Below are 26,823 nucleotides of genomic sequence, written 5' to 3'. Positions count from 1 at the left end.
CTAAAGCATTGGCTTGACATAAAGTGATTATTCTAAGAAACAGCTTCCCCCCATAATTACGACAAAAATACTTTTTTTTTTGCAAAACATTCATTTAATTGTGAAATATAGACAATCAAAAATAGATGGACGTAACGGTATCAAGGAAAAGAGCATACCAAGACTCTTCCACTTTTATTAAAGGTTTTGACAATGAGAGATTCATAAAATCTCACAAAATTGTTTGCTATATAATAAACATCTACTTCTGAGTAGGAGACATATGCCATATTATAGCAACCATTTTAATATGTAAAATAATTCTGAATTCTTACTATAAAAATATTTGGCTAAAATATGAAACATCTTTGCAGTAAAACTGACAATGTAACTTAAGATTTCAGAAATGTCTCCTGGAAAAAATGCGACTGTTTTCTTTTGCCAGACAAACTCTCAACAGTAAAAGTTAAGGTGCCATAAATTAGACAAAGCTAGAAAGCAACATCAACTTATTATAACAGTATGCAACATGGACTTCCTCCTTGTCAAACAGACAACCACTTAACGACAATGACTTATAATATACAGGAAAAAGAGAATACGTTCTTCAGAAAGAAATAACATCACAAGATAATTCTTATAAACAATCCCCTCCTTGAAGTCCTGAATAGCTTCAGAGAACACCATCACAGAATAGGTAGAGGCAATTCACATGACATGAAAGGATTCCTTTATGATACCCTCCTTAAATAGAAACACAATTCAAATATAAACACACTTGTAAAACTCCGATTCTGTTAATCAAACATTTGTTTACTACCATGCTCAGCTACTAGCGGCATTTGGATGCAAAGGCTTAACTCGTGCTAATCTGGACAAGCCAAGGCGGAGACTCTGATTTGGAGACTTAACTGACACCGCTGCCAGTGGGCTCCTGCTGCTGTTACTGCTGCTTCCAGATATCGCTGAAAGAAAACATACCCCTGATGCTGATGATGTTTGAAATCTCTTAGCAAAGATCAACTTATAAAACAGAAGATGCAAAAAAAAAAAAAAAAAAAAAAAAGCAGGTATGGATTACTGTGGTATATAAGTTCTATCAAGCTATAAACAAGATCAAAAGAATAAACAGTATTATAGAGCAGAAAGAACACAGTACTGCCTACTTTTGAACATGCTCAGAAGGCAAGGTAATGACACCAAAACTTTAAGCACAAAAGCTGAAATAAGTTGGGAGCAACTAACATTGGTTGGAAAGGCATGAAGAAAGGCATGCAGTTATAATTTCTAAAGTAGCAGAAAAATCTAATGCATTTTTTGAAAATGCTACAATTTTTACAAATACTCCTTGAATCTATTTTTTCAAATATTAAATTATTTAAACATGAGAAATATTCTTTTTATTTATTTATACTAGTTCATTTAAGTGACATCACATGGTATTTGTCCTTCTCTGACTGGGGGTGGGAGTGGATGGGTGACATAGGCAAGGGGGATAAAGGGGCCAAGAGGTATAAACTTCCAATTATGAAATAAATAAGTCATGGAGATGAAAAGTCCAGCATAGGGAATACAGTCAATAATATTGTAATCATGTTGTCTGGGGACAGATGGTAACTATGCTTATTGTGTCGAGCACTGGGTAGTGTGTGGAATTATTGAATCAATATCTGCCTGATATTTCACAAGATGAAGTAATTAAGAGATATTAAGTAATCATGCAGTCTCAAACTGCAATCTTTTTTTATAATGCTTTTTATTTAATATTTCAAGTTTTTATTTAAATTCTAGTAACACAATAATGTAATATTAGTTCCAGGAGTAGAATTGAGTGATTCATCACCTACATATAACACCCAGTGGTCCTCAAAACAAATGCCCTCCTTAATGCCCATCATGCATTACCCATCCCCCCACCCACCTCCCCTCCAGCAACCCTCAGTTTGTTCTCTATAGTTAAGAGTCTCTTATGGTTTTCCTTCCTCTTTTTTTCCTTTCCCTATGTTCTTCTGTTTTGTTTCTTAAATTCCACATATGAGTGAGATCATATGGTATTTGTCTTTCTCTGACTAACTTATTTTGCTTAGCATAATACCCTCTAGTTCCATCCAAATGGTAAGATTTCATTCTTTTGGATGGCTGAGTAATATTCCATCGTATATATACATATATATACCACATCTTCTTTATCCAGTCACAGTTGATGGACATCTGAGCTCTTTCTGTAATTTGGCTATTGTTGATAGTGCTGCCATAAACATCAGGGAGCAATATAAAAATACCAACTCAGACTGAAATCTGTCTATTAATACCTAGTTATCCGGGGGTGACCACTGGGGACCAGTCAAGAAATGTCAGTGAAAAGTAAACCAAAGCTCAGTAGATTTGGAATGACTTAGAGGAGAGGGAACAAATGAGGAGAGACATACCAGAGGGAGGAAAGTGGACACAAAGAGGCTCTGACAGAAGACGACATACATTGTGTTTAAGGAATAAAAACGGTATCAATTTTCCTGGACTAGAGGGTTCATGTGGTTGGGTGAGAGGAAGGGGATACAGGACTAGTTATGGAGCCACAGGTAATTTGGGCATGAAATGAGCTAGGTTCTTGGTAATGTCAAGAAGAGTGAAGATCAAAGAATTCTTGAAGATCAGTGAGACTTAACTGTGGAGCAAAAAAAACCCGAAAAAACAGAAAACAAAAAAAACACAAAGAGAAGTCAAGTCTGCGAGGGCATTTGTTAAATGCGGGGGTACAGGTCCCAAGGCTTCAGTCAGACTGTGACCAGTGGGTCTTGACCAAACAGATTTGTTGCCAAAAATAAATACCAGGAATGTTAAATGTTAACACTCTTTGACACTATAATTCCACTACTAGGAATTTGTCCTAAGAAAATAAACAAGGATGTGCCCACAGATTTCTAAAACAAGGACATTTGTGCTTACTGCAACCTTATTTATGACATTGAGAAAATAATAAACAATCTGGATGCTCAGTATAAGGGAATGACAAATGATAAATGCAGCAATCAAAAACCCTGGTTTTGAAGAGTATGTAATAATATGGTATAACACTTACATCTAGGGGAAAAGATCTGCCAGTGATAATTTTCCAAGCCCCTGTCCTTGGATCAATAAATATACCATACCTGGTGGGACCCACTTAGGTTTTCTGCTTTCAGCTGAAGGACTGCGTATTTGTAATGGTTTCCTAGTGGCCTCTGAAGAAAGAGAAACCTTTTTTGGTGAAGGCTGAAATTCTGATTTCATGGCAGCTGGAGCAGAGTCTCCTGAAGTCGCTTCTTAAAAAAAAAAAAAAAAAAAAAAAAAAAAATATATATATATATATATATATATATATATATATACACACACACACAGAGAGAGAGAGAGTAATGAGCACTGGGTGTTATATACAACTGATGAATCACTGAACTCTACCTCTGAAACTAATAATATACTATATGTTAATTAATTGAATTTAAATAAATAAAATTTTTTAAAGATTTTATTTATTTATTTGACAGAGAGAGAGACAGCCAGCAAGAGAGGGAACACAAGCAGGGGGAGTGGAAGAGGGAGAAGCAGGCTTCCCAGCGGAGTAGGGAGCCTGATGTGGGGCTCGATCCCAGGACCCTGGGCAGACGCTTAACGACTGAGCCACCCAGGTGCCCCCATAAATAAAATAAAATAAAATAAAATAAAATAAAATAAAATAAAATAAAATTAAATTAAATTAAATTAAAATAAAATAAAATCCTAAAAAAAGTTTTTCATAGAGAAAGATTAAGTCTAGCATGTAGGTGTAAAAATTATAAAGTTACATAATCTTATAAAATAATTAAAAAGGCAGTATCATAAATTTGGAAAACACTTACACACAAACATTGATGGAGAGCCTAAGAACAGCCATCTCTCATGAGCGTTTATAGGCAAGGCAGTGTGGTAAGCATACCACACACACTATCTTTAACTCTCAAAACAACTCTGATACAGATATTCCTATCGGCACCATCAGATAAGGAAACAGAGGCTAAGCAATCTCCATGTAGTCTGATAGCTGATAAATACCTGAGCCAGCATTAGGAACCAGGTCTAGCTCCAAAGTCTACACCAGTAGCCATGACATAATAGTATCTCATCAGTATGTGTCAGTGAGACAATATATTACGCTCTAGGGTTACAAAGAGTACAGCTCATGGATCTTGTTCCCAGGGAACTTAGACTCCAGTAGAGTTAAGTCACTAGACGCCAGTAAAAAGGGGAAAAAAGCAAAGACATGTGTATCATGCCATGTGACGAGAGAGAAGACAGACTTTAGAAATATGCACCATAGGAGGGAACCCACAATCTGTGTATATATCTGCATAGGTTTAAAAAGTCACAGGGACTGGAGGAGATAATGCTAAGTGAAATAAGTCAGGCAGAGAAAGACAATTGTCATATGATTTCACTCATTTATGGAACATAAGAAATAGCAGGGAGATCGGTAGGAGAAGAAAGGGAAGAATGAAGCGGGGTAAACAGAAGGGGGAATGAACCATGAGAGACTATGGACTCTGGGAAACAAACTGAGGGCTTCAGAGGGGAGGGGGTGCGGGATCAGGATAGGCCGGTGATGGGTATTAAGGAGGGCATGTATTGCATGGAGCATTGGGTGTTATACGCAAGCAATGAATCATGGAACACTACATCAAAAACTAATGATGTACTGTATGGGGACTAACATAACATAATAAAAAACTAAAAATAAAAAAAGAAATATATTTTTGAAAAATAAATAAATAAATAAAAAACCACAGGGAAGTTGCTTGAGGATAGTTTGAGCCAGATCAAGGCTGCAGAGTAAAGATGAGTTGGAGGGAAGTTATCTAGGCAGAGGGGGCAGAGCATGCAAAGCTGGAGAATGCGGCCGGTTCCAGGACCAGAGGTGCTGGTTCAATATGGCTAGAGCAGGAATGTCAAGGATAGGAAGGGTGAGACACATGGACCGGGTGCACATCACCAATGCAGAGTTTTGCATACCAGGGAAGGAGTTTGGCTAGTCACAATTGGGAACTGATTTTTCTCAGAAACGCCTGTGTTCTGAATACATCTTTCTGATGGTAGCTTAAGGCAAGCAGACCACTTAGAAGGCTCTTAAGGTAATCTAGGGGAGAGGTGATAAGGGCCTGAACCAGGGGTGAATGGAGGAAAAAACAACAGCTTGGAGATCTTTCAGGAATTGGATGGGAGGAGGTGGTGATGGAGACAAAGAAATAATGACTTGCAAGTTCCTGTCATGGGCACACTTATGCAGAGAATGAACATAAGAATGGGACTAGGTTTTGGTTTTTTGGAGGGATGTGCTGGAAATGAAGGGAGGAAGAGAGATGGAATATAAATTCACTTTTAGATAATGCTTACTGTGACATACCTTAAGGGATATCTAAATACGTATGAATATGAAAACTTTCACCATATACTCTTCTTAATGTTAACATCTATATTCCCTAGATCAGCACTATCCAACAGAGACTTTTCTGCTGTGATAGAAATTCCGTGCTGTCCACGTGACAGCCACTAGCCACATGTTGTTATTAATGACCTTGAAATAAATGTGGTTAGCAAAACCACAGAACTGACTTTTAAAGTTTATTTAGCTTTAATTAAATCTAATATAGGTGCATGTGGCCAGTGGCTATCATATTGGGCAGCACAGCTCTCGAAATTTTCTCTGTCAAGGGAAAAACTAACACGTACCTGATGAAAGACTCTCAAAAGTTACTCAATACTTTATTAGTGGGACTAGAAATATAATCCAACTTTCTTAATTCTTAATCCCATTATTTAGCAGGTAAATTTTACTTCTAAAATCATATATTAAACTTCCTTGTGAAGCAACTTGCTCCAAGGTATATAGAAGACTTGAAATGGTAAATTCCAACGTGGAAACTGACATTTTATTCTGAGTTTTTAGGGTGTCTTGGTGAGGAAACATAAACAAACGTCTAAAGAAAATATAAAATATGTTCATATTGTTAGACTTTTTCATATCAGTTTGTGGTAAGCAGAATAATGGTCCCAAAGATGTCTATAACCCAATTTCCAGGACAAGTGCATGTCCCCTTACACAGCAAAGGGACTTAACAAATGTCACTGAGTTAAGGATCTTGAGATGGGGAGATTATCTTGAATTATCTGGATGGCCCAACGTACTCACAATGGTCCTTATAAGTGAAAGTGAGAAGCAGGAGAAAGACAGCAAGAGAGAGTCAGTGATGTGATGTGAGAAAGTCCTTGTCTTTGCTGGTTTGAAGGTGGAAGTGGACCATCAGTCAAAGAACACGGTGCCTTCTAGATGCTACAGGAAAAGGAAAATTTCTCCCAGAGCCTCCACAAAGGAACATGCTCCCGCTTATAGCTTGATTTTAGTGCAATGAGAACCACTCTGAACTTGTGGCCTACAGAATTACAATAAATTTGTGGGGGTTTTTAAAAGATTTTATTTATTTATTAGAGAAAGTGAGAGACAGAGTATGAGCAGAGGGGAAGGTACAAAGGGAGAGGGAGAAGCAGACTCCCCACTGAGCAGGGAGCCCAACACGGGGCTTGATCCCAGGACCCTGGGATCATGACCTGAGCTGAAGGCAGATGCTTAACCAACTGAGGCCCCAGACACCCCTAAATTTGTGGTTTTAAACCACTACATTTGTGGTAATTTTTTAAGGCAGCAATCAGAAACTAATACACAGCTTTATCTCTAAAACCCTCTGTGCCTAAAATCTAATTTCTGAAAACCAGATGAATTTGTCAATTTAAAAAGACACTAATTGGGACTCCTGGGTGGCTCAGTTGGTTAAGCGTCTGCCTTCGGCTCAGGTCATGATTTCAGGGTCCTGGGATCGAGCCCCATGTCAGGCGCCCTGCTCAGGAGGAAGTCTGCTTCTTCCTCTCCCTCTGCCATTCCCCTGCCTGTGCTCTCTCTCTCTCTCTCTGAAATAATAAAATCCTTAAAAAAAAATAAAAAGACACTAATTAGAACCTCATTAATTCAAAATACAGTGGAGGGAGGAATATGACTCAACCAGTACTTAGTTGTCATTTCTTAGTAAGCACTCAGCATCACACTATTTAAGGTGACAGCAGCTCTCACCACTAATAAGTGGAGCCCGAATAATGGAAAATTTAGTTTCAAACAACTAAGACATAAAAATATATATCAATAAGGAAAGAAAAATCAGGTTAATGTAAGTTATATCTTATAATAATCTATCATATATTATGAACTCAAATGTATCCTGCCTGCTTTTATATAAGAAACATGCTCAAGTTTTCACAAATTCCAAGTCTTATTGTAAAAATGGTTTCTAACAATTTGTTTTGAAAAACCAAAGAAGGGGCGCCTGGGTGGCTCAGATGGTTAAGCATCTCCCTTAGGTTCGGGTCATGATCTCAGGATCGAGCCCCATGTCAGGCTCCCTGCTCAGCGGGGAGTCTGCTTCCCCCTCTCCCTCTGCTGCTCCCCCAGGTTGTACTCTCTCGCTCTATCAAATAAGTAAATAAAAGCTTAAAAAAAAAAAAAAAAAGAAAGAAAAGCCAAAGAAGCCCTAAACATGTGGCAAAAGGGTTCTCAAATCAAAGACTAAGTCAAGCGTGAAAGCAAGAAATGAGAATCATGCAAAGATGTGGTCCAGTGGCTAGAGCTTGGGCTCTAAATGGACAAACCTGGGTGCAAATTCCAACTCCTCACATAATTAGTTGTAAGAATTCCAACAAATTATTTAACCTGAGCCTTGGTGTTCTCACCGTAAAATGCAGGTGATCCTAGCTGTCTCAGAGGGTGGCCGTCAGCGCGGCAGGCGGGTAATTCTAGTAAGAGCTACACAGGCAGTGGGGCTCAGAACTCTTGTCTGCTTTTCTCCCTTCCCCACCCCTGCTTCCCTCTGTGTATCTTAGCTAGAAGTGAACACTGGCAAAATGTTACAAAGACCAAAGGCAGGGAGAAGAAAAACACATTAAATAAACCAAATACATTTCCTTTATAAAATTAAGTGTTTTGGACCAAGCTTACCCAAAGTATCACGTTTGGATTTAGGTTTCTTCTCCTTCTTTTCAACTGGGGATTTTACCTTCACTCCTTTCTTTTTAATTTCTTTGGCTTTATTTTTTCCCATAGTGAAGTCTTCATCATCGTCTTCACTCTCACTAAAAGCAGAGTCATCCTCAGACTCTTCACCTAAAACGAGGATTACATACTTGATCTTTGTTCTAAAAAGTGAGGCTTCCATGTATGCCTGAAACTAATATAACATTGTATGTCAATTTATTTCGATTTTAAAACAAAGTGAAGTTTCTATTACCTCTTTACAGCCTTTGCACTAGATTCTTGGGCAACTCGTGCTATGCTATGCCACAGCAGGACTGAGAGCATGGCTGCCTGGGTTTGAATCCTGGCCCCTCTGCTTACACTCTGTGTGACCTCAGACAGGCTGCTCCCTTCACTGTGCTTAAATTCCTATGTATAAAATGAGGATCATCATAAGGCCTACATCAGAGGGTTGTTGTGCAGATTAAATGAGTTAATATAGGTAAAGCATTTAGAATAATATCTGGCAAACAGCAAGCAAAACAGCACTGTTTGCTTTTACTATTATCATTATAATTTCCGATCAGTAATCTTTACTTCCAATTTTTCCAATTTAACTTAGTAATTTTTAAAAAGAATGGTAGGGCATTATATTAGCAACTCCTTCAAAACTGGTAATAACTGTATACCTTCTTTTAATCACATAAACTTCAACATTCTAGAATAGAAACCAACTGGGAATCGAGAAGAGACTAGTCATACCAAAACATCTTAACTGATACTCCTGTGTATGATTTTATTTGGGACACACGTCTTATTTCCCACAAGCTCTTCTCTGTATTAATGGGATGATACAAGCTAGTGAGGTGATATATTAAGTAGCTACGGCTGCTCTGGAAACCAAATTTTTTCATAGAACTGGAACAAATAATCCTAAAATTTGTATGGAAAAGAAAAGACCCTGAATGCCAAAGGAATGTTGAAAAAGAAAACCAAAGCTGGTGGAATCACAATTCCGGACTTCAAGCTCTATTACAAAGCTGTAATCATCAAGACAGCATGGTACTGGCACAGAAACAGACACATAGATCAATGGAACAGAATACAGACCCCAGAAATGGACCCTCAGCTCTATGGTCAACTAATCTTCAACAAATCAGGAAAGAAAATCCAATGGAAAAAAGTCTCTTTAACAAATAGCGGTGGGAAAATTGAACAGCCACATGAAGAAGAATGAAAATGGACCATTTCCTTATACCATACACAAAAATAGACTCAAATGGGTGAAAGACCTAAATGTGATATGGGAATTCATCAAAACCCTAGAGGAGAACACAGGCAGCACCTTCTGTGACCCTGGCCGCAGCAAGTTCTTGCTGGACACGTCTCCAAGGGCAAGGGAAACAAAAGCAAAAATGAACTACTGGGACTTCATGTAGATAAAAAGCTTCTGCACAGCAAAGGAAACAGTGGACAAAACCAAAAGACAACCGACAGAATGGGAGAAGATATTTGCAAATATCTTTTTTTTAAAGATTTTATTTATTTATTTGACAGAGAGAGAGACAGCCAGCAAGAGAGGGAACACAGGCAGGGGGAGTGGGAGAGAAAGGCTCCCAGAGGAGCAGGGAGCCCGATGTGGGGCTTGATCCCAGGACCCTGGGATCGGACCCTGGGATCACACCCTGGGTCAAAGGCAGACGCTTAATGACTGAGCCACCCGGGCACCCCAATATTTGCAAATATCTTATCAGAGAAAAGGCTAGTATCCAAGACCTATAAATAATTTATTAAACTCAACACCCAAAAAACAAATAATCCAGTTAAGAAATGGGCAGACGACATGAACAGACATTTCTCCAAAGAAGACATACAAATAGCCAACACATGAAAAAATGCTCACCATCATTATTTTCATTCAAAACCACAATGAAATACCACCTCACATCAATCAGAATGGCTACAATTAACAAGTCAGGAAACAACAAATGTTGGCAAGGATGCAGAGAAAGGGCAAGCCTCTTACACTGTTGCTGGGAATGCAAGCTGGTGCAGCCACTCTAGAAAACAGTACGGAGATTCCTCAAAAAGTTAAAAATAGAGCTACCCTATGACCCAGCAATTGCACTATTAGGTATTTATCCAAAGGATACAAACATAGTGATCTGAAGGGGCACTTGCACCCCAATGTTTATAGCAGCAATGTCCACAATAGCCAAACTATGGAAAGATCCCAGATGTCCACTGACAGATGAATGGATAAAGAAAATGTGGTATATATATATACGTGTGTGTGTGTGGGTGGGTGTGGGTGTGGGTGTGGGTGTATATATATATATATATATATATATATACACAATGGAATATTACACAGCCATCAAAAAATGAAATCTTGGGGTGTCTGGGTGGCTCAGTTGTTAAGCCTTCGGCTCAGGTCATGTTCCTGGGTCCTGGGATCGAGCCCCGCATCGGGCTCCCCGCTCAGTGGGAAGCCTGCTTCTCCTTCTCCCACTCCCCCTGCTTGTGTTGCCTCTCTCACTGTGTCTCTCTCTGTCATATAAATAAAATCTTTAAAAAAAAAATTAAATCTTGCCATTCGCAACGATATGGATGGAACTAGAGGGTATTATGCTAAGCGAAATAAGTCAATCAGAGAAAGACAATTACCATATGCTCTCACTCATATGTCGAATTTAAGAAACAAAATAGAGGATCATAGGGGAAGGGAGGGAAAAATAAAATAAGACGAAATCAGAGAGGGAGAAAAACCATGACAGACTCTTAACTCTAGGAAACAAACAGGGTTGCTGGAGGGGAGGTGCGTGGAGGGATGGGGTACCTGGATGATGGGCATTAAGGAGGGCATGTGATGTAATGAGCACAGGGTATTATATAAGACTGATAAATCATTGAACTCTACCTCTGAAACTAATAATACGGTATATGTTAATTTACTGAATTTAAATAGAATTAAATTTTAAAAAAGAATATCCATAGTTAAGCAATGATTCTTCTGTTTTAGGGAAGGCCAGGGGAGGGGAGTCAGAAAACCATGTCTTATAAATAATAAATTCTGAATACTAAGTGTAAGTAAAGAGTAGTACTATTATCATAAAAACATCTTTACATTTTTTTATATTATAAAACAGTACATGCTTATTGCAGGAAATATAGAGCACACCAAAGAAATATTAAGGCAAAAGAAAATTCACTACTAATCTCGCCACTCAGAGATAACCACTGTTATGCTCAGCATATATAATATTTACTTATCTGTAGGAAATAATACATTTTATATAAAAACTAAATATACATAAACATTTCCAAGCATACACAATGATAGACAATAATAAACCAGACTCAATATTCATCAATACTTTTCTACATTTGTTTCATCTCTCTCTCGTCTTCTCTTCCCCTTCCTCCTTGGAATATGTTAAAATAAATCCAAGGCATCAGGTCATTACACTCCTAGATACTTCAGAGTATGTCTCTAAAAAACACGGACTTTTTTTTTTTTTTTTAACACAGCAATGTCGTTATCATATCTTAAGATATGATATCAATAATAGTTTCTTGGTATCATCTTCTATCCAGTCAATATTAATCACTTTTAAATAGAGCTCTATCCCTTTCCTCTTCCCCCCAACGCCTTTGACTTGTTGAAGTAATCAGGTCAGTTGTCTTATAGAACTTCCAAAATTCTGGATTTGACTGTTTTCTTCCTCATGATGTCATTTAGTTTATTCTGTGAGCTGGAATTTTCTCAAGGCTCAATTAGAATCAGGCTCACCTTATTATTTTTTTGTAAGAATATACTTCATGAGTGATGCTCTGTACTTCATATTATATCAGATCAGAAAGCACATAACATATGTCCTACTCTTAGTTGGTTCAGTTGACCCAAACTCTCATTGCGAAGGTCCTCATCAGCCTTCCATTGACGGGTCTTTGCCTAAATTAACAACGTCATTATGATCTTCAAATTGTGATTTCCTTATTCTGTCTTTCCACACAGCAAAAACTTAAAAACAGATGAGAGTAATCAACCCACATATTCACATAATGATTACTGTGTTATATAGAATTGGTCATATAATGCCAACAGACCACATGAAGGCTGCTATAAATAGCACTTTGTAAAATCAAAGAATTATTTCTGGAGTTCCAAAAGGATCTACGTTCGGGGAGGGCAAGTAGTGGAGTTTCTCCAAAATTTCAAAATACAGAGTCTAGGAGGACAAAACTTCCTATGTATCCAACAGTTTTGGTAGTGCATGTATACTTTTCTTGGTGTGAGAGGATAATTGATAGGGGCTGGCTAAACTCTATTTATAAAACTTATCTAAAGATGGGGTCCAACTGATCATCATCAGTCAACAAAGAAAGTAATTTAAATAATTTGGTGGTGGGAAGACCCAGAATCCCAAGTCAGCAGCATACCATACTGGCAAATCTGGCAGGCCCAAACACTGGGGTTATGGATTCTGTGACTCTTCAGACGTCCTTAAGAAAAGTCTTATGTTCTCTCCAATTTTCATTTTTCTTTCTCTACTGAAGGTCACAATGACCCTTTCTCTTTTCATCTAGGGTGAGTCAGTAGAGGGGGAAAGTTCTGACATGTCAGCTAAAGAAAAGGATCTTGCTCCAAAATAACTTCAGGTTGTCTGAAACGATACCAGTTACACATTCACGTGCAATAAACAATCACCTCTGAGGGGACTGGAGAGTTGTTGGTCACCGCTGGCTTAGAGTGGAATGAAAATAAACTGTACTGCTCCTTCAAGTACACTAAACATGAAGAGGAATAGGTTTATCTTTCAATTTAAAGGTAAAGCAGACTTGGCTGGAATAGCTTAAGGAGGCTTACACAGCCAGAAGACAGTATAAGGCTTTTGCATGCTCGGATAGGGGACAGAAAAAGAGAGACAAGGAGAAAATTCTGTCTAAAGCTTAGTTTGTATATCCATGGCACAGGCCAGTGGACAGTTACCACCACAACCAATGAGCAAGCTCCCTCTAACGGAGGGACTGCTTCCCAGGGTGGACCACACGGCATTTTATAGGGAGAATAGCCATACTTGTAGTTTGGTGGAAACCGTAATAATGTAACAGGGGGAAAAAAACCAAAGCAGCTCTCAAAGACCTGGAGAAGTAGCCGTCTTTTTAGTTCACAAATAACTGCTAGGTAGGGGATACTTCTTAGAACCTAAGAATGTATACTACCATATAAACAATTAGCATTATTTTCTCCCAATGTCCTAACCAGTCTCATATCCAAGGACTCAGACATTCCATTTATTGACAAATCATTGTTACCATAACAGATTCCTGTTGCGACTACTGTTCTAGTTACAATGATAACAGGCCTCATCAGAATTCACACTAAAATCACCATTTGACAACCACATCTCCCCCCAAACTGCTAACAGGTCTTGAATCCGTCCAAAGGAAGTGAGAATAAATTTCAGTTAGAAATATTTTTTGCAGTCCTCATATCCTAAGGAGCACATATTTCAATAAATGTTTTCTTTCCTATTTTTGGTGCTTTCTATATCCTAAATCACCATTCAACTGTACAGGACTTGAAATTAAATCTATTCCTCTCTCAGAACTATGGCTCATATTTCCTCTCAAAAATATTTGCTTATGCAAAATTGAATAGGAAAAACAACCTGGAACCAAGCTAGTTACTTTTTTTAAATGATTATATCCTTCTTTTTAAAAAATTTCTAATTGTGGTAAAAAAAAACCTCTAACATAAAATATACTATCTTAATCCTTTTTAACTGTGGAGTTCAGTAGTGCTGAACATATTCACACTGCTGTGCAACAGATCTCTGGAACTTTTTCATCTTGCAAAATTGAAACCATACCCATTAAACAACTCTTATTCCTGCCTCTCCCCAGTCTCTGTTAACCACCATTCTACTTTGTTTCTATGAATTTGACTATTTTAGATACCTCTGCTAAGTGAATCACACAGTATTTGTCTTCTGTGACTGGCTTATTTCACTTTGCATAAAGTCCTTAAGGTCCATCCAAATTGTAGCACATGACAGGATTTCCTTCCTTTTCAAGGCTGAATATCCCGCTATACGTGAGACCACATGGTGTTTATCCATTAACCCACTGATGTGCATCTGGGTTGCTTCCACCTCCTAGCTATTGTGAAGAATGCTGCTAGAAATATGGGTGTGCAAATATCTGAGACCCTGCTTTCAATTCTTTTGGGATATATACCCAAGAGTGGGATTGCTAGATCATATGATAGTTCTATTTTTAATTTTTTGAGGGACTTCCATCCGTCTCCCACAGCAGAAATGCCACTACCAGCGCACAAGGGTTCTAATTTCTCCACATCCTCACCAACACTTGTTATTTTCTCTTTTTTGACATTCCAATGGGTGTGGGGTGACAGCTCACTGTGATTTTGATTTGTATTTCCCTAATGATACTGATATTGGGCATCTTTTGCTTTTTGGCCATTTGCGTATTATTTTTAGAGATTTTAACTACTTTTAAAGGCATACAGGTGACTTTTAAGTCACTATCCAAATTACAATTTCAATAAAAACTTATTTTTATAAAATGATTTGAAAGAGATTATCATACCTGAAACATAACCCGTATAAACCCAGCCAACAAAGCAAATGATTTCATTACCACATAGAAAGCAAACACTTGAACCATTATTAAAGACAAATAATTTCATTGGCATGCTAAGTAGCCTTGCAATTTATAACTTTAAAATTGTTTATGGATTTTTCTGACAAACGTGCGTCAGATAATGATAAGGACATTCTAGAAGCGCTATGATCATCATCCCTGAAAAGACACTTAAACTGACAAGGGGTTATTCTTATCATTTGGGGCTTTTTTGTATTCAGTAACCTTACGTTGGGAAGCATTCAGCCCGTGCTCTCCTACACTATCTCCTCAGGGAGTTTTCTGTCACTGGCTCCTGCTTCCTGGTGCTCCACTTATGTCTCTGTTTCTCCAAGTAGGACTCCTGGACCGCCTGCTTTGGCATGACCTGGGTCACGTAAAATGGCAGGGACTGGTTCAAAAGGCAGATTTCTGGGCTCTACCGTCCTTCCTCTTCTTCACAGCTCTTCTATGATGACACTAGACACGTTCTACATTTCATTATTGTCTGTGTCCCCTCGCTCGAATTTAAGCTCCTTAAGGAGCTCTGGTTTTTGTTGTTGTTCACTGCTGTATTCCTAGTGTCTAGAACATAATGCACGGAACAGATACTCAAATATTTAAAGAATGTTGAGGAGCAAAACTATTTGTCAACAGCATGTTAAAATCTGTCAAACTCTATCATCTGATTTGGCACAAATTTATGGATTCATTCACTTTAAGTTTTAATTAATATATTACAGGGCTCCGTCAAGGTCACTATGCTTCCCATCTGTCCTAATTTCTGAAAGAGTCTGAAAACATGTCACAATAAAATACAGGTTCCATATCACAACCTCAAAATATTCATGAATTTCCACTACCTACAGAAAAAAGTCTACACTTCTCAGAGTGGGTCTGAGACCCTCCATGATCTTGTGCCAGCCTGCCTCTTTAGCCTCTTCTATAACATTCTCTCCTGCAGGCTCACTGACTTCTTCTCTGTGTGCTTGTCCATTCCACTGTTTACGCCTTTCTGTCAGTCAGCAATGCTATTTCACCCTGTTATTTGGCCTAAATGCTATTCATTTTTCAAGGCACAGCTTAAAGGTCACCTCCACATAAAGCTTTCTCCTCAAATGGCAGCGCTGAATTTAACCATCCTGTGTGTTCCTCAAGTTTGTATATAGCAAACATTGAGCACAGTGCTTTGCATACATTAACGGTCTCTAAGAACTTTTTACTGAATTTCCATAGGCTTAATTTTGAGGTAGGCTATAACTCACCAGTTGCAGAGTCTGGTTCAGAGTCATTAGCACTGTCGCCATCGCTGCCTTCCGAAAGAATCTTCCTCTGCTGTACTACAGCTTTTGATGCTGCTTTTCTTTTCCCTTGAGCACCATGAAAATCATCTTCCTCAGTAATCTTATCCAAATCTTCAGGAGAGGCATAAAAATCAACGGAAAACTTTTTGTGACAGGTAATATTGAAAGAATTGCAGAATAGACTTCTATCACATCCGTTGTTTTGATCTGCCCTGCTTTGTCCCTCCGCTGCTTCTGAGGGACCATATAGTCCAAGCTGGGTCAATCCCAGTACATCAGTCTCCTGACAAGAGAGTCTAGTTTAAGGATAAGTGCGAGACTCAACTGAGGACTCTTTCCCGCAAAAAATGGTAAAACTGGAGCTGGGAAGATGCAGTGGTCAATAGCTATTGACTAGAAGCCAGGGGTCATCATGACCCTCCTCCAGGCAAGAAAAGGAAAATGAGTCTGCAGTAAAAGGAAAGAAAACTAAAACACAAAGAAACGAAGGAGAAGTGGTGAAGGGAACCTTAACAAATTTAAATATCTTGGTTCTAGCTACAGTGTCAGGTATTTAAATAAAAGTTAGAAAAATAGGAATGTTGCTAGAAAAAGTAAATATTATTAATATCAAAACTTACCTAAATAATCACTGGCTACACTGCAATTGGAGATATGGGGAGCCTTATTCATTGTTCCAGTTTCACTGCTGCCGCATTTTTCGGTGCCTAAAGGCAAGAAGGAAAAAGATACAGATGCACCTTAATCAGCCAACGGACAGAAATAGGAAAATTGGTGCTCAAATGTAAAAGCATCCAGATACAGATAAATGATCCAAACTCAGAGCACAGTGATTTACCTTGGAAAGGTTAGCATATGGTTAGACGAGTTTGGGCTCTGAAATCACACAGACTTAGACTTCAGTTGAAATTCAGGCTCTATCACTTACATTGGCTATATGACCACAGGAAAGTTGCTTATCCTCTCTAAGCCTTGTCTTCATCTATAATATGGAGATAAAAAATAGTGTGTGGAATAATTGGGTTTATTGTGGGGGATCACATGTAGGAATTGCTTATTGTAGTGCCCAGCACATAGGAAAGCATCAATAAATATTAACTATCATTTCTGTGTAGGCAGATACACGCTTTTACTAACAAAGCATAACCTTAAAATGATCTGAAGTATTTCAAGAGGACTTTAAGTCATGATAATTGGTACTATTAAATCCCATTGCTATAAAGTGCATTCATCTATGGGAAGTGGTACTTCCAAGAAAATCCTGCTACGTACTCTACCCTCTCTTACAGGAGAGAGATGAATTTAATCTTCTCAACTTTTGGATGTAAGATAATGCCATTTCACATTTCTTTGATTTCCTGATTACTAAATGGCTCCCTAATCAACAGTGTGTCATTTATTTCCAAATAGGAGGAATACTGATTTAAACATCTATACCCCTAAATAAGCGAACGAGTTAAAAATATCCTCCAACGTAAGTTAAGCCGAAACAATTTCATCCAAAAAGTATTTTCACAGTTTGAATATCTTTTCCAGGAATGATTTTTGCCTCTCCAGAGTATCAATATTGCCATCTGCTGCACAGTTGCCAGAAAAATTGAAGGAGAAAAACTCAGAGAAATCCACAAGTCACACATCTCTTATGTCCGCTGAGCTTGCTAACCAAACTAGTATCTTTAACTTTTGTAAATAATAAAAACTACCACCACTAGGTCATGTTTAACTGATTTGAATTTTGAGAGAAAACAGACGGATTGTTAGGATTGTACAAATTCATTTGATCAAGAAATTAAATTTCCACTGTAAACAAAAATGTAACTTGAACATCCGAGCTCATAGTCCATGACCACAAGTTTACATTAAGGGTTCAGCAGAGATGTGTGTGTGCACGCATATAGATTTATGCAGCAGAATAAACAAATGAATCTAATTGTGCGCTCTGCAAATTGATCCGTTTGTTGTCCAAAGTATTAAGATTTTATTCTTTCCTCTGTGAGGGCTCATCCAGAGAATGATGACAAAAACAATAAGGTTATAAAGATAAACATATGGAAAATAAAGTTACTTTTATCTTGAGCCTCTTCCACATCAATGGTGACTGTTGGAAGTTCCTTCACTGATAAAGCCAGTGCGACTTCTAAGTCTCGCTGGTAGAGCTTGTCATCTACAGCCATCCTAAGGTGGACACACAAATAAAAATGAGTTTTTAAAAATATCAATCTCAACCAAACAGTAAAATCTGTGATTTTCCTGAATTACTATTTAAGAGCAGCCAACCTCACAAAAATGTTTTTAAACAGTAATCATGATCATAATTGACTTTACTGACAGCACTGCTAATATGTAGTAATGTCATGTTACATCTGGCACAAGAGAAAAAAAGAGCAGCAAGCGCCATTGTAAGTACAGTTTCCTGTGTAATGTCAGCCCTTACTACCAACTCCAAGCACCTGCTCAACCTAGAATAAAGACTTGGCTCAAAAATCCACATAGAAATCTTCCTTAACCTCATTCACACCTCCTTAGACAAGCATTATAGCTCTTATATTAAACTGATTTTTTTTTAAGATTTTATTTATTTATTTGACAGAGATAGAGACAGCCAGCGAGAGAGGGAACACAAGCAGGGGGAGTGGGAAAGGAAGAAGCAGGCTCCTAGCGGAGGAGCCTGATGTGGGGCTCGATCCCAGAACGCCAGGATCACGCCCTGAGCCGAAGGCAGACGCTTAACGACTGAGCCACCCAGGCGCCCCTAAACTGATTTTTAACATCTGTTCCTCTCAATCTCAACTTTAACAAATATGTCACCAAGTACTTACAGTGTGTGAGGCATGCATTAGATAGAATACTAAAAGTACCCTCAAGGAGTCTGTAGTTAATGAGGAGGGTAGGGAAATAAGACATACTAATAATTATCCTATATATGCAGATTATTATGTTTCCTATTCAAGGTGGTCAAAAGTGCTATGGTGTGTAAGAAAAGAAATCAAAGATTTTTTTAAAAAAGGTTACATAAAGGACGAAATACTGAGATGCACTTTGAGGGATTTATTGTTTTTTAAAAACAAGTTTTATTGAGATATAATTCACATAGCATAAAACTCCTCCTTTTAAACTGTACAATTCAGCAGTCTTTAGCATATTCAGAGTTGAGAAACTATCATGCTAATTTCAGAATATTTTCATCACCACAAAAAGAAACCCTATATACATTAGCAGTCACTCCCTGCTTACCTGTACTCCAGCACCTGGCAACCACTAACCTACTTTCTGTTTCTATGGACTCACCTATTCTACACATTTCATATCAATGGATTCATACATGTAGCCTTTTATGTCTGGCTTCTTTTGTTCAGCATGTTTTCAAGGTTCATCCATGTTATAGCATATATCAGGACTTCTTTTTATTGTTGAATGATATTTCAGTGTATGGACAGACCACATTTTATTTACCATTCACCAGTTGGTAGACATTTGGATTACTCCCATTTTTTGGCGATTATGAATGATGAATGATGCTATGAACCTTCATGTCCAAGTTTTTGTGTGGGTAGGCATATGTTTTCATTTCTCCTGGGTATATACCTAGGCTGGGTTATAAAATAACTCTGTGTTTAACATTTGGAGGAACTGCTAACTCTGCTTTCCAATGTGGCTACACCATTTTACATTCCCAGCAACAGCGTATGAGAGTTCCAGTTTCTCCACGTCCTCTTTAACACTGGTTATTGTCTGCCTTTTTGATTATGGCCATCCCAACAGGTATGAAGTACCATCTCACCACGGTTTTGTTTTGTTTTGTTTTAATGATTTTTTATTATATTATGTTAGTCACCATACAATACATCCCCGGTTTCCGATGTAAGGCTCGATGATTCATTAGTTGCGTATAACACCCAGTGCACCATGCAATACGTGCCCTCCTTACTACCCATCACCAGTCTATCCCATTCCCCCATCCCCCTTCCCTCTGAGGCCCTCAGTTTGTTTCTCATAGTCCATAGTCTCTCATGTTTCATTCCCTCTTCTGATTACCCCCCCTTTCTTTATCCCTTTCTTCTCCTACCGATCTTCCTAGTTCTTATGTTCCATAGATGAGAGAAACTATATGATAATTGTCTTTCTCTGCTTGACTTATTTCACTTAGCATTATCTCCTCCAGTGCCGTCCATGTAGCAGTAAATGTTGAGAACTCGTTCTTTCTGATAGCTGAGTAATATTCCATTGTATATATGGACCACAACTTCTTAATCCAGTCATCTGTTGAAGGGCATCTCGGCTCCTTCCACGATTTAGCTATTGTGGACATTGCTGCTATGAACATTGGGGTACATATGGCCCTTCTCCTTACTACGTCTGTATCTTTGGGGTAAACACCCAGTAGTGCAATGGCTGGATCATAGGGTAGCTCAATTTTTAACTTTTTAAGGGACCTCCACACTGTTTTCCAGAGTGGCTGTACCAACTTGCATTCCCACCAACAATGTAGGAGGGATCCCCTTTCTCCACATCCTCTCCAACAATTGTTGTTTCTTGCCTTGTCTATTTTTGCCATTCTAACTGGCGTAAAGTGGTCTCTCAGTGTGGTTTTGATTTGAATTTCCTTGATGGCTAATGATTTTGAACATTTTTTCATGTGTCTGTTAGCCATTTGTATGTCTTCATTGGAAAAGTGTCTGTTCATATCTTCTGCCCATTTTATGATTTGTTTATTTGTTTCTCGTGTATTGAGTTTGAGAAGTTCTTTGTAGATCTTGGATACCAGTCCTTTATCTGTAGTGTCATTTGCAAATATATTCTCCCATTCCGTGGGCTGCCTCTTAGTTTTTCTGACTGTTTCCTTGGCTGTGCAGAAACTTTTAATCTTGATGAAGTTCCATAAATTCATTTTATCTTTTGTTTCTCTTGCCTTTGGGGATGTATCATGAAAAAGGTTGCTTTGGCCGATGTCGTAGAGGTTGCTGCCTATGTTCTCCTCTAGAATTTTGATGGATTCCTGTCTCACATCGAGGTCTTTCATCCATTTGGAGTTTATTTTTGTGTATGGTGTGAGAGAGTGGTCAAGTTTCATTCTTTTGCATGTAGCTGTCCAATTTTCCCAGCACCATTTATTGAAGAGACTGTCTTTTTCCCACCGGATGTTTTTTCCTGCTTTGATTTGCACTTCCCTGATGGCTAAGGATGTCAAGCATCTTTTATGTTCTTATTAGCCATTTGTAAATCTTCTTTGGAGAAATGTCTACTTGAATCCTTTGCCCATTTTGTAAATTGGGTTATTAGTCTTTTATTGTTGAGTTGTAAAAGTTCTTTATATATTCTGAATACAAATCCCTCATCAGTTACATGATTAGCAAATATTCTCTCCCATTTCTAGGTTATTTTTTTCACTGTATTTAAAATGTAGTACAAGTAGCTCAAAAACAAAAATGAAAAAAGAGAAAAAAGTAAAGAGCAGGACATGGGGTAAATTTCTCTATGTTACTGAACTTTTCTCATACTCGCAGCAGTGAACCATATCATGTCCCACGTTCCATTTGTTAATACTCCCCTTCTGCCCATCTCCTTTCCATACTACAGGTTTGGGGCCTCTCAGGACTTCCTTCCCGTATTCTCTCTTCTCTCTACTAACTAATGGAAATCCAGAATTCATCTAGAAACTATAGGACCTTCTCAGTGCTAGACAGTTCTCAACAATATAAAGAGAAAAATATTTTTTATCTACAGAAAAATACATGGTTTTAATTTTTATAAGATTATTCTTACAAATGTAATTTTTAACAAATTTTATAAGACTTGAGGACTTTAGAGACAGGTACAGAGTCCTATCAAAGTAAGCTGTAACCCCTAAACTTTGTAATTATGATTGTCTTAATACTTAAATGAGTATTTCCTTACATGTTTGTGAATTTCTTTTTTAAGGCAGAAAGTCAGAAGGGGATTAATGGTACACTCCTGTTCTTCTAAAAGCACTAAATAAAATAATACCTAGGACTCTGCTCAAGTAATAATTTAAACCGAAAGTCTGAATCTGTCCGTCTCTTAAATGAACACATCTCATGTATATTTAGTATATGTCTTACCTCTCACCTTTTTTTAGGGGTTTTCTCTTGTGGTGGGATATCTTCTTTCTGGAGATTCTTCAGTTTAGGTTTCCTTGTTTCTAGTTTTAACTCCTTTGGTGTTGTTCTGGGTTTCTTATTTAAAGGTGCAGTTGCAGAAACGAAGTCATCTATTTATGTGTGAATCAAAAATAAAAGAATCTATGAAATTGCTTTTCCTAAGTAAGAAATAAAAACATTTTCTGAGCAGTTGAAATTCATTAGTGTGTGTTCAAGTTTTAAACATTAAGAAAATTGTTTAATTTTGCTGCAACGTAAAAAATGTTTGTCTTTATTCTCAGTCATGCTTTTCAACTTTGTTTTGGTGGTCTTTATTTGTTAAATTATCAGTTTAGCAAAGGCAATTCGGTAAAAAAACTGATACAGTTCTCTTGACACTCAACATAAAACTGCTGCTATAGCTTTTACACTCATGCATGACACACATGTGCGTAACTTTTGGGCACACGTAGTCTTAATTGCAGTGTTAGTATTAATACATGTTGTCTCTTTCAAGCTTCCCAGAGTAGGAATATGATAACTTGTGGCTTGCCCCCCACCTCCACTCCATAAGGTCTAGAACACAACTGGCAATTTATAAAAATCTACTGACTTACTGATAACAGTAATAAAAAGCTACAAATTACAGTCTCTACGATTTTCTTCCAAGTCTTAGACATACTTATGGTTGAGCCCAGTGCAAAAAACAGGTTCCTTCAAAATTTCAGGATACTGAACATTTGACTCACAGAAGGAAAGCTCTGGTGGTCTGAGAAATACAAAACCTACTTCAAAGTATAATGTAATCTAACTAAATGTTTCTCACACTTTGTGACCAAAATTCCCTTAATAGCAGAGACAAAAAAATACATAACCCATTAGGATATAGTTTACTCCTAGCCTTTCTTTGAGGTCCTTTTTTTTTTCTTCCAAGTTTTTATTTAAATTCCTGTTAGTTAACATACAGTGTAATATTTGTTAGAATTTAGTGATTCAACACTTACAACCAACACCCAGCGCTCATCATAAGAGGTGCCCCTCTTAATCCCCATCACCTATTTCCCCTGTACCTCCACCCACTCCGCTCTGGTAACCGTCAGTTTGTTTTCTATAGTTAAGAGTCTATTTCTTGGTCTGCCTCTCTTCCCCCACCCCCCGCCATGTTCATTTTTTTTTGTTTCTTAAATTTCACATATGAGTGAGATCATATGGTATTTATCTTTCTCCGACCTATTTCACTTAGCATAATACACTCTAGCTCTATCCATGTCATTGCATATTAGTAAGATTTCATTCTTCTTTATGGCTGAGTAATATATGACCCAGCAACTGCACTAGTAGTATTTACGCAAAGGATACAAAAATACTAATTTGAAGGGATATATGCACCTTGATGTTTATAGCAGCATTATTTACAAGAGCCAAATTATGGAAAGAGCCTGAATGTCCACTGACTGATGAATGGATAAAGAAGATGTGGTATATAAGATCTTGTTTTATTGTACCATTAATGGGTATTTCACATTATATTCTGTAACACATTTGTGTTTTAAAAGATAATGTGTTTTCTCTTAGGGAAAGGGATAGGAGGAGACAAGCCCCACTATGAGAAACATGAACCTAGAATAGCTTAGATCTAAAGAGCCATTTCACCTGGCCTTGTTCATTTATCACTTACCTACGTAATTCTTGTCAGTGTAATTATCAGCATAATCATCCCAAATGCTTAGAAGATCATTTTTGCAGCCCTAGCTCATATACAACTGGGCTATATGTTCAATGTTAGAGTTCTATATGTCATATAAATTCTGAGAAAATAAATTTCCAAATTTTTAAAGCAAAAATACGAATCTCCACTTACCATCGCTGTCAGAATTCTCAAACTGTGAGTAATTGACTGGTTTCTTATGCCTATGACCAAGACAGAAATTTTTTAATTACACAAAAGCCAATTTTCCACCTCCAATCCTTAAGACCACTGGGTAAAGGAAAATGTGTTTCACTTCTCTTAAGAATACTTAAACTTGAAACACGAGTTGGATTTTACAGTTGGAACTTAGCATTAGCTGAAATAATCACAACTATACTTGATATACCTGATAAAGAAAAAATGAATTCAGATAACCCTCAAAGTAAAAATAATCAATTATCATTAACACAATTTACATACTGTTTAATTGCTGTGGCGCATTTATAAGTTCCTGTTATATGCATTCTTTTATTTTATATGTGGATTCTGTCTTCTTATTAGATTATAAACTTGACATTGAAAGCTATTGTCTCTTTTTTTAATCTCCCCACAATACTAAATAATGTTCTTTATGCACTGGACACTGAAACAATGGTGAGTGACTTTGTACCTGCCGCCTAAAACAGATCTTTCTACTATTTTAGAAAGCCATTAGAAGAAAATGATATTTAAAGTAGAAACAATAAACTCACTTTCTTCCCCCTTCCTCTAGGCACTAGATGAAATGGCACTGTGGTTTTCTTTTCTACCTTCTGCCAAATACCCAAGTGTGAATAACCTAGTAGGCCAGTTGTTCTTTCAAGTAAAATGGTATCCTATGAAAAAGAGGTCAGTTCAGCTCCCAACTCAATCTCACAAGTGCTTTCCCTGAAGACAACCACTGTAGAAGTAGTTTTTGTGTATATATGTAACTCTTGTTACTCTCCTAATCTTTGGAGTTAAAGAATTTGAAAGCTGAATAAAATACGAAAACCTCTTTAGAAACTGTGAAGACTGAATAATAGTAAAATATAATAAAACCTCTTAAAAAAAGTATACTCAACAGTTGAGCTATAATGAATGAGAATTCTTACTGCTTCATCAAGCACATTCTTAAGTGAAACTGGCATTTTCTTTTCTTTCTTTTTTTTTTTTTTTTGTACTCAGAGTGTGCAGCAGTAAGGAATACAAAGATACTCATGCCACTTGGTGCCACTGTCTTGATTCGCGCTGAGGCTCCAGCAGTTATGCCACCATTGCAATGCACATGACAGAACAATGAATGAAGCGAGCATGTCTTAGGATTACTATGAAAATAGTTTTGACCTCATGGACCTCCTTAGAGGGTTTCAGGGAACCCGAGAGGCCTGCAGACAATACTTTGACAACTGCTATTCCAGATAAGCGGATTATGTCTTTGCTACTTGGGTGTTTAAAATCCATTTCACTTCATGTGCTCAAAATGGAACTCCTGATCTCCCACACCTCCTAACCTGTTCCCTTTCCAAGTCTTCCCCACCTGGGTTAGTAAAAAGATCATCCATTCAGGTAGCTCAGGCCAAAAACACTGTGAAATCATCCTGGATTCTTTTTTCCCCTTACCTCAACATTCACTTCATCGGCAAGTTTTTTCAGCAGTATCTCCAAAATATATCCCAAACTCATCTGTCCCATTCCATGTCCACTGGTAACACCCTACTCCAAACCACTATCCAATGATATAGTGGTTTCCCTTTTCCCATTCTGGTCACCCCATCTTCCATTCTTTCTCCATCAGAAGCCAGTGAACTTAATAAAACCAAAATTAGATTTCCTTGCTCTACTTAAAACTCTCCATTGGCTTCCCATTGTACGGAGAATAAAATCTAAACTCCTTTTTAAAGACTACAAGGTCCTAACCACTCTGACCCCTGCCTATTTTTCTGACCTAATCCCCTACAATTCTCCCCACTGCATGCTAATGCTACAGCTTTAGTGGCCTTCTGTTTCTCAACCACAGTCAAGCTTAGGGCCTTGGTTCTTGTTCCCTTTACCTGGATTGCCCTAGATTTTCACTGGCTAGCTCCTTCTCATCATTCATGTCTCTGATCATGTATTATCTCTGCAGAGAGGCACATCCGAACTACATTATTTAAAATGAGATTTTTCTCCTTCTCACTCTCCATCACTGCAGTATTTATTTGCGGCCTCCTTACCTTACCCCTTGACTAGAATGTAACCTCCTACACTTAATACGGTATACAAATAACTAAATGAATGGCTGGCTCTAGGCCTCCATAGCACTCCACTGTGGTTAGACAGGGGAATAGTTTCAAATAGTATAATGGAAAGCATAGAGGATTTGGAGTCAGATGATTTAGGTTTGAGTGTTATCCTGCCACTCACTAGTTTTGTGACTCAGCTAAATTGGCCTAGGAGTTTAAATCGATAAAAACAGGGATACCTAAACTGTTATACCAAAGAACTATAGTGATGAAAAAAATGAAATAACACGTAAGTAGGAGCTTGGCGAAATGTAAAGCGCTGTTCGAACGCTAACACAGCCAGGGTTTATTTGAATGGGGTGGGTAAAAGAATCCGCAATTGCTGCAAAGGGAGGCAAAGAGAAAAAGCTAGCATGCTACGATACTTCTGCGGATTGGGGGACTCTCAGTGGAGACTGGAGAGCTTCCCAGAAACCGTCCATCCCACTCCACCGTAGCTACCCTCCGTCCTATTCGGCCCTTTCCCTTCAATCGTGTGTAGACGAAGTTGCCTACAGCGTCTTCCTGCTTTTTCTCCCTATCCCCGCCGCTGTCATGAACTGCTCACCTTACAGGCCGCACCATGGTCCGCTCCTAGGCTGAAAATTCGCAGCTTTCAAGTTCTTGTTGGCTGCAGTGGCGGTTTCAATTCCCGCCCAAAACCAGACACAGGAGTTCTCCGCCCCCTGACACCAGCCCTCCAATGATTACCCGCCATCCTTGCAGCTGCGCTTGCGCTCTGAAAAGAGCTGGT

General features: G+C 38.0%; 1 protein-coding gene across 2 annotated transcripts; it reads right to left on the bottom strand.

Moving 5' to 3' along the window:
- Positions 1–26,771, bottom strand: RAD51AP1 (RAD51 associated protein 1). Of its 2 annotated transcripts, none has more exons than XM_045781344.2 (9): positions 26,638–26,771; positions 23,959–24,008; positions 22,087–22,228; positions 18,065–18,174; positions 16,620–16,706; positions 15,961–16,110; positions 8,033–8,197; positions 3,129–3,281; positions 1–944 (listed from the first exon to the last, which is right to left on the bottom strand). In XM_045781344.2, exons 1-9 carry the CDS (start codon positions 26,652–26,654, stop codon positions 805–807), a joined length of 1,014 nt encoding a protein of 337 aa, XP_045637300.2. In that variant the 5' UTR covers positions 26,655–26,771; the 3' UTR covers positions 1–804. The 2 variants fall into 2 exon arrangements, with proteins under 2 accessions (XP_045637300.2, XP_045637302.2); XM_045781346.2 differs by having other exon boundaries at positions 3,129–3,278.
- Between the last annotated feature and the right edge of the window lie 52 nt (positions 26,772–26,823).

The sequence above is a fragment of the Ursus americanus genome, chromosome 25 (genome assembly GCF_024610735.1).
Source record: "Ursus americanus isolate L20-20 chromosome 25, mUrsAme1.1.p, whole genome shotgun sequence".
Classification (NCBI taxonomy): domain Eukaryota; kingdom Metazoa; phylum Chordata; class Mammalia; order Carnivora; family Ursidae; genus Ursus; species Ursus americanus.
The sequence above is the reverse complement of the archived record's forward strand: the minus strand, read 5'-3'. Positions and strand labels throughout refer to the sequence as shown.

What these genes read in the sequence shown, in the direction of transcription:
- RAD51AP1 (XM_045781344.2), bottom strand. An exon ending in TGAGAATTCTGACAGCGATG is followed by an intron (nt 22,229 to 23,958) that starts GTAAGTGGAGAT and finishes ACACATAAATAG; the next exon opens with ATGACTTCGTTTCTGCAACT. An exon ending in ATCCAAACGTGATACTTTGG is followed by an intron (nt 3,282 to 8,032) that starts GTAAGCTTGGTC and finishes TTTTTTTTTAAG; the next exon opens with AAGCGACTTCAGGAGACTCT.